At 32.1% G+C, this 8491-nt stretch overlaps 1 protein-coding gene across 1 annotated transcript; it reads right to left on the minus strand.

Moving 5' to 3' along the window:
* Window positions 1-1008: 1008 nt before the first annotated feature.
* On the minus strand, window positions 1009-7456 carry LOC111997640 (uncharacterized). The gene is made up of 8 exons (XM_024029755.2): window positions 7301-7456; window positions 5795-5907; window positions 5320-5391; window positions 4293-4328; window positions 2870-2915; window positions 2519-2606; window positions 1666-1723; window positions 1009-1213 (listed from the first exon to the last, which is right to left on the minus strand). The coding sequence occupies exons 1-8, from the start codon at window positions 7377-7379 to the stop codon at window positions 1163-1165; spliced, it is 543 nt and encodes a 180-aa protein (XP_023885523.1). The 5' UTR covers window positions 7380-7456; the 3' UTR covers window positions 1009-1162.
* Between the last annotated feature and the right edge of the window lie 1035 nt (window positions 7457-8491).

An 8491-nucleotide genomic window follows, 5' to 3' on the forward strand; every position in this document is an offset into this window, starting at 1 on the left:
TCATGAAATAAATTAAGTCGAGCTCAAGCTCAATGTCAATCTTTTGAACTCGATACAATACAAGAACATATTATAAGCCCATATTAAACATTTTAAGCTCAATGTCAATCTTTTGAACTCGATACAACACAAGAACATATTATAAGCCCATATTAAACATTTTCAAGCTCATTTGATTTACACGTGGTGCCAACTCTCAATTAATTGACGGCTTAGTAAGATATTAGTTTATTTTTGAAGTCCACATCAATCTTATTACCTAGCCCATACACCAAACTAAGCTCAGCTTGTTTTTCATTGAGCACTTTTGTTCACAAGTTTGTTCATAAAGTCTTTTTATCAAGGCAAGCTCGAGTTGTTCATGAATAGTTTGGCTTATTTATAGCCCTATTTGAAAACGCCACCCCCCCTAGTCCAAAAGTCATCCTCCCTCTCGTGTGTGCTAATCTCACATGGTGTTTTTTTTTTTTAATGGAAATCTGAAATCTCACATGGTAATTGGACCTACATATGAGCGACAATGCATTTATTAGATGTATAAGATAATAAATGCATCCAAAATTCACCCTTTAGTCTCTCATGTAGAGACCAGAAAATCTCTATCTTCACAAGTACTTGCAAAGAACTTATCAAATGCTACAGATTTTAAGATGACATGATATTGCAATCTGCCCTGAAGGTTTCTACATCAACACTCAAAACCCGTGCAATCTGCAAAGGTTCCCTTTCTATCAAAATCTGCAAAGGTTCAGTCCATATATACAGTTACGCTTAAACGATTCAATGAGATAATGCTTGGTATGGATAGCCAATTAAGGTTTTCCATTCTCCCTGCTGTGTATGTATGACAGAGCAGTGGTAACAAGCTCAATACTTTACACATGATATTTTCCTTAATTGTCACAAAACGCATCCTTGCCTGGCCCCCAAGAAAAGGGTTATCAAATTTGACAAAAAGCATTAATCAACTGAAAAAGTGCAACATTAGTTATAAGAGCTAGATAAAGGTGACAAAATTTTAACCAACTATTCTGATTTAATTTATCATTAGAATTCAACTTATCCAATGTACAAAGGATGGGAGAAATGAGACATCTAAGAGATGGCAGTTGCTAACATGTTTGTATCGGAGATCAAACACAACTTGAATTCGCTTCATTCTTCAATCTTTTGATGTTATAACCAGCAACCCCAATGCACCAATAAGAATATACTGCAAGAGAGAAATGATTGATGTTACTTTCTGTGTAAATTTAATAGCTTTGCAGTTTTTGGAATTCTAAAGTTAAATTGATTATTACATTTCATGAAAAAAATTCTAGTACTTCAAACAGAGTTCCAATTTGAGATTCTAAAGTGGAACTCATAGATGCCACAAAGACATTTATGAACAAACTTTAATCAGATGTTGACCAAAGAGATGAAAAAATTTCAACATGTCATGAAATCTAAGCAATAATATTATTAAGAATCAGAAATAGACTAGAAAAAAAACATTTAATTTCAGAAATTACCAAACAAAATTCTAGAGAACATTTTTTTTTCTTTGTTCTTTTCAATAACTTCTTTTTTTTATATATATAATAAAAAGTTTATTAGAAAAGGAAAAGAGAATGACACATAATAAGATGTGCACAAGAAGTTCTTTTGGTGAGAGACACAAACCTTGATAATTGGCTTTTCAGTCATGATAATTGTCACCCAGCCAACATAAGGTAGGAACCTGCCAGCGACAGAAATGTAAGCAACATGAAGATTTATTTTTCAAATTCAAGAAATAAAGGTGCAGTTACCCTTGGATATGGTACTTTTAAAAGAAAAATATGAAAATGAACGAAGAAAACTGGTGGCAATCTATTGTGTGTCAAACACAAAATTTGGTTAAAAGTATTTTAAAGATCATCTACACCATCTTCACAAAACCACTCATCACTAACTTGTAAGGCACCCTACTCATCCAGCATTGTTGGTGATTTGACAGAAGGTTCAGAACATACAGGGCATTGGACTTCCCAATATATTATCCATGAGTTCATTTCACATAGAATTTAGAAAATTTCCTTTCAATTGCATTGATAGGATCATTGTTAATAAAACAATGACGTTTCTAATACCAGCTTTAAAAAAATGAAGTTTCTAATATAGATCATCAGATTTGGTGAGAAATCTATTTTCAAAAGATGGGATCATGCCTTAATTGCTATAGATGATGATATGCGCAGAACAAAACAAAACAAACAAGAAAACAATTAGTCTAAATGATGATTCAATAACCATGAGACATCAAACTGCCACAGAAATGCACCCCTAATGTGTGTAGGCGCACATGCATGTGTGTGGGTGTCTTTATGTATGTAAATTGCTAATAAAATGTGTCCATGCAAAACACGTTGCTCTCAGAAAGGCTGCACCAAATGATGACTCCTCCATGCTAACATGGTGCAATTAACCCAAAAAATAAAAATAATGAAAATAAATGAATAAGATCAAGTAAGAAGACTATTGCTAGAATTTTTACCCAACGGCTCTGCCCATTATGTGGTGCCGTTGCAGCCAGAGCTGACCATGAGCATACAGAAGTCTGTCATCCCCATAATTATTATCTCCTGAGATAGACAGTAACATATGGAAAGGGAGAATGTCAGGATAACAGCAGATGAACCACCAATTTTTTTTAAAAAAAATGCAGTATTGATATCATTAAGTAACATATTAAAACTGCAGCAGGTATAGTAATGAGAAAGCAAGAAGATAAATTATAATGCTAAGACCCGCCCATGTAAAATGATAACCACCTCCAGAAATAACAATCATGGATTACATCTCAATAAATTCCAATCAAAAAGTTCAATTTTCCAAAAGCCAACACCTTTTGTGAGTACATCAACCTCTCCAGTGTCCTGCCGTTCATGGACCTGCAAAAAGAATTAACTATTAAGACTCACTAAACAACACAGTATTAATGTTTACCAATGAAAAGGCATAAGCTCTGACATATAAGCAAAAGGTAAAAACTTCAAAGTATTCTGTCAGTTCTTCAAACAATTCTTTCTGGCTTTTAGCATCAAAAGCTAAAATGCCACAACTCAACTCTCAGAAGTCAAAATGCTGTCACACATTCACCTGTCATGTGACAACTTATTTCACAAGCCAAGAAATTTCTGGCAAAGGAAGCTCTTTCCTTGCTCTATCTTAAGGCATCATTTTTTTTTATAACCATTATAGATTATGAACTTTTTGTATTAATCTAGAACATCTCTCATAACCATTGTTAGCAAACATACCATCACAGAATAGGTGCCATCTATTTGATGCATAAGAGTTACAACAATTATATCTTTCAATTTTAACAATGTGGTCAATAATCTTAATGACAGCTACAGAAAACATAAATCAGTTACAATACATCTACAGATGCCAACCATCCAGCAGCAAAAAGAGATGACTAGCTCTTCAGACCAAACAGCATTCTCATCATAGCCTGCCCTGTATAAGGACATATTCAGTACCCACTGTTGGCAACATAGTATTTGTTCAAAGCACTGTAACTTAACTCTCCTCAACTAAGCCTTAGTCTATCTAATTAAGTCAGCTTTCTTCCAAGCAACTCAACCCCAATTAACTTGGAAAAGAATCCATTTAGCCAATAAAGTCATTTTGAATTAAGGCTTAATTGAGTTGAGTAGAGCTGAGTTGAGCATCTGCCATGCAAGCAAAGGGGGTTGGGGTGGGGAGAGTTTTCAGATAATTGAGAGAACTTCCCAGGTTACTCAAAATTAACATGACCAAAAAGTTAATCTTTTATCACTTGAACCAAGGGCAAGAGATGGTAACAAAGCAGACTTTACAGGGCACCTGACCTATTGGCAAACGAACTAAACATTCTGGGATTTAATCTAATGCCTAAAATGGTAATAAAAACATTTAAAATTTAACTTCATTGGTCAAGTCAAAATATCCTTAATAAAACTAAGCACAATATACCATGTCCTCCTTAAGCATCAACATCTATGGGGTCAGGTGTAGACATATCAATACAAGCATCCAATTGAGCACCTCTATTGCCCAGAGTCTAATCTTATCTAATACTCTTAAAAGTGAATAGGACAAATTATGCTGCATGTTAGAACTCAACTTTATGCAAGTCCAGTCATTTACTCAAATAGGGGCAAACTCAGATCAAAACATAAGAGCTTTAGCAGCATAATCATAGTGCATATAGCTTCCACCAAGGTAACAAAGGCACCAGTATTCTATGGAAATGTAGTATAAAGTCAGGATGATGTGTTTACCTTAATGACACGATGGACAATAGGAATCTCGCGACCCTGAACAAATACATACATGAAAAAGAAAAATATGAGCAATGAAAAAAAAAAAAAAGGGTGGGAGGCTGGGAAGTTGAAGAACAAGAGAGCAGAGATCTCAAGAGAGAGAACAAGAACTCAAAAATAAGTTAAACAAGCATACATGCATGACAACACAATGCAAAATAGTACAAAAATATAAATAGCATTAGTTATCTGAACCTCAACACATTACATAAAACAAAAAGTTTGTAAAAATTTGTGTTAATATTATGAAAATTCATAGTAACTAGTCAAGTTTTCTTGTCCAGTTTCCTTTTCATGTAAATTATATTCAGTATGTTATATCTGCTTATCCTAATGCAATTGCTCACTACTTTTTTTTAGAAGTTCAAACTACACCTGGTCAAACTTTTTTCAATGTCACATCACTTAATAACTTTATACTAGATGTAATTTTTAATAAATTATCTATTGGATTACATTGTATCTTAAATCCTACACTTATGAAATACCAAGATGATCAATCGCTTTTGTGAATTAATTCAACAATTAATTAAACCTTTTCTTTATTTTTTTTCACAAAATTTTCATAAGATACATCAATCGCTTCTTTCTAACTACTGTCCATCTCAAGCCAAATGCTTTTCTTTTCTTTTCTTTTTTCTTTTTTTGTATTCTCCATTTTCCAAAGTAGCCTAAACAAAATACAAAAATAAAAATTAATTTTGGTAAAAACTTTATTTTTTAGGCTACTTTGTGTTCATTTCTGTGTACATGTAGTCTATTCTTTCAATAAAATACTTTTACTTATAAAATAAAATTTTAAAAAAGCACTGTCAAATTGATATACACAAAAACAATGAGTTTAAGGACAGATACAAAAAGTATTCTAAAGACATTTTAAAAACCCAGTGAGTTTACTAGAAGGATCTTATCAGAAATGATAAACAACACCAACATCGTAATGAACACAAGCAGAATAAAAAATAACACTTTAGAAGAAACTTACATCGACATTAAAGACAACAATTTCCCCAGCACGAATAGGATCTTTGCTCATGTGCAAGAACAAGATGTCCCCCTGCATTATGATATGAAAGGTTATCATTTGTTAAGCAGCATGAGGACAAGATTGACATGGTGAAATCAATCATGTGCAGCAGAAATATTTAAAATAAAATTCCTTGGAGGCACAGTTGCACTTTCTCCATAGAAAAAACATCCTGAGAAGGCACTTTGCAGAAAAAAGAACCAGTCATTGCTCCCTAAAGATAGAAACAAGGATAGAAGAGATAAATCTTCTCTTCTTTTCTTATGAATATGAAAGGGTGTGCAGTTTTCCTCTATGCTAACCAAGGTGGTTTCATAAATGAAATAATAGATTCAAACTTGAAATTCCAAGTCACACTGAAAACAACTCCATGAAGAACCAATTTTGATTAAAAAAAAACATGTTGAAGCAATCACAAATTAGGTTGACTAACCCTCTTGAAACCTGGTTCCATGCTACCAGAAAGCACAACGACAACAGGAGACTCACTGCCAGTAATGCACATCAATGCCTTCCATATTATTAGTGCAGACGTAACAATCATCCCTGGGATAAAATCATAACATTTAAGTGAACACATAGTGTGCAAAAAGGTTAATAAACCACAACATGATAACTGTAATTTAAAAACAGATTTCCACTTCAAAGTGGAACATCTGTACCAAAATATTGAAATTTGTTTTCATTTCAACAAAACAGTTTTTTGCACTATTGTTATAGCAGAGGCAAGATAGCAAAATAGTCAAAATTTCAAAAGAGAACCCCCTCCATTTCAAAAGTAACCACCCTTTAAGTATCAAAAACTTACAATCTCAGAGGTTCTGAAAATTAGCAAAATATCTTATAATGGGATAATAAAATGAATAACATTGCAGCCATATCTGCTTGTACAAAGTGTGAGTTTGGATTAGCTTTTTTGCGTCGGCAAGTTTGCTTATTAAAGCCTCACTTTTTCAACGTACAATTGCCCTTTTGCCAGTTTTCAGCAAAAAGCTCATCCAAAAATAACACATTAACCATGAAAAAAAAAAAGACTTCGGACCATAATTTATGCCTTTTGCAAATCATTTATCAAAAAAAATTATGTTTTATTGCAAATCAACCACTTTTTGGAGGGTTTATAAGATTTCAAACTCCATAAAATCTGAAACATTCTGGCTAACAATAATGCTCAATTTTTAATATGTTGGATTGTGCTGCTGCTTCTTATGAACACAATTTCGAAAAATCTAAATTTGAGTAATTACCATATGTTGACCTATAATTGTAAAAATGTTGAAAATCAAGAACCAGGAGTAAACAGTAGCCGAAAACAAGGGGAAGGGGAGATTCAAACTAACTTCCATGGTCCCTAACCCAGTGTGCTATGCTACCCCTTGAGGTTTACAACATAAAATTAAAAGTTATTACTAAGACAATCCAAAGTTAAAACTTATATCACAAATTTATTTATAAAAAATAAAAAAAAAAATAAAAAATACAAGATTCCAATCTTTTTTATAAAGAAGAAAAAGAAGAAAAAAAAAATCACCCTTTTTATGTATTTATTCGTATTGTCTTAGCATTCAAAAATAAAAAGCAAACTCATAACTTTATTTTGTGGGCATGAATTATCACCCAACCCTCCATATAAACAATGATTATGAATGTGAAATTTGATTTTGCTTCTGTTTCCTAGAAAATAAAACTTGGAAATCCCAATTCAAATGAGCCAAACAGAATCACATCAGCCTCAACAAACAATTGGGTTTTGTTCTCTTAAGCCTCAAAAGAAAACCCAACAAGAAAAAAAAAAATCGATAAAGCTTCAATTTTTAATGCATACCCACAATTTATTATCACCCAAAGACAGCCAAAAACACATAGAATTCCAATTCCAAACACGAATCAATGAAATGAAACAAAAAAAAAAAAAAAGATTGAAAATTTGGAAGCGAACCAAGACTGACGGCCTGTGTGAGGACCTGTCGGATCTGAAGGGATTTGATGGAGTCCATTGTCTCACCGATCCAACCCATTCTCACAGTCTCTCTCTCTCTCTCTCTCAGTTACAAAAATCAAAGCAAACCCACGTTTTATTTTATTGCTTATGTTAGTGCTTCTTATAATGCCGGAGAGCCTGATTCTGCAAAGGGCCGTTTTATTTATTTATTTTATTTATTTTTCTATTTTTCAAGTTTTTATTTTTAAAATTTTAATTTTAGAATTATTTTTTGGGCTAAAATATATTTTATTTCTTTTAATTTTAGTGATAGTGTCATTTTGATCAATCAAAAAGTTCCAAAACTTGTAACTCATCCCCTCAAGTTTCAAATTGATGTCATTTTTTTTTTTTTTTTGATGTGAAATTGATGTCATTTTGATATTTGAAGTTTCAAAATTTTCTTCTATATGTGACCCCTTCTCGATTATTTTCTAAAGTTTTTTATGGAAATTTTTTTAAAAAAAGCACTGGCAGGTTGTATGGTTATAATAATAAAGTAATAACCAGAGTTGTGTCATTTGTGTTGAGATCATGCCACATGTTGCCCACTATTTTCTATTTTCTATTTTATTATAATTCCATAGTTATAGTGTTATTCAAGCAAAGGAGAAGTAATTTAAATCCTAGATGTTTTGAAAATATTGAGATATGCCAAGTTGCCAACTATTAACCTTACACGTATTTCCCTTATCCAAAAATATTTCACTTATCCTAATTTTGAAGGTGTTAGTTAACAGATTGAAAATAGTGTTATCCATGGTTATATTAGTGTTTTTAATAAAAACATTCAGTATTTTAATTCCTAATGGCATTGTAATTATAGAATTATTTAAATAATAATAATAATAAATAAATAAATAAATAATACTTAAAAAATGAAAACTTTGATAATGTTTTACTTGCCCTTTAGATGCTACATTCGATTAGTAGAAAGAAAAATGGAAAGGTTGGCCGGTACTAAATAATTTAGATAAGAATAAGCCTACAATATGATTGAATGGAAGTTTTTGGAAGCTCTCATAGCTAGGTTTAGGTTTTTTCAAAATACTGATAAGGGTGTAGATTTCAGAGGTGTAGATTTCAGTTAGCTCAATTAGTAAAATTTATAATTGTTGAATAAAAGATTTAGGGTTTAATTCCCCCCTA

Source organism: Quercus suber, unplaced genomic scaffold, assembly GCF_002906115.3.
Source record: "Quercus suber isolate HL8 unplaced genomic scaffold, Cork oak 2.0 scaffold_928, whole genome shotgun sequence".
NCBI classification, from domain to species: Eukaryota; Viridiplantae; Streptophyta; class Magnoliopsida; order Fagales; family Fagaceae; genus Quercus; species Quercus suber.

Bases quoted from the DNA above. Each gene is read 5' to 3' on its own strand.
- LOC111997640 (XM_024029755.2), bottom strand. From the start codon at position 7,379: ATGGGTTGGATCGGTGAGACAATGGACTCCATCAAATCCCTTCAGATC. The intron at 5,392-5,794 runs GTTAGTCAACCT...ATCATAATGCAG, and splicing joins TGGAACCAGGTTTCAAGAGG to GGGGACATCTTGTTCTTGCA. The intron at 4,329-5,319 runs GTAAGTTTCTTC...GTATTTGTTCAG, and splicing joins TTGTTGTCTTTAATGTCGAT to GGTCGCGAGATTCCTATTGT.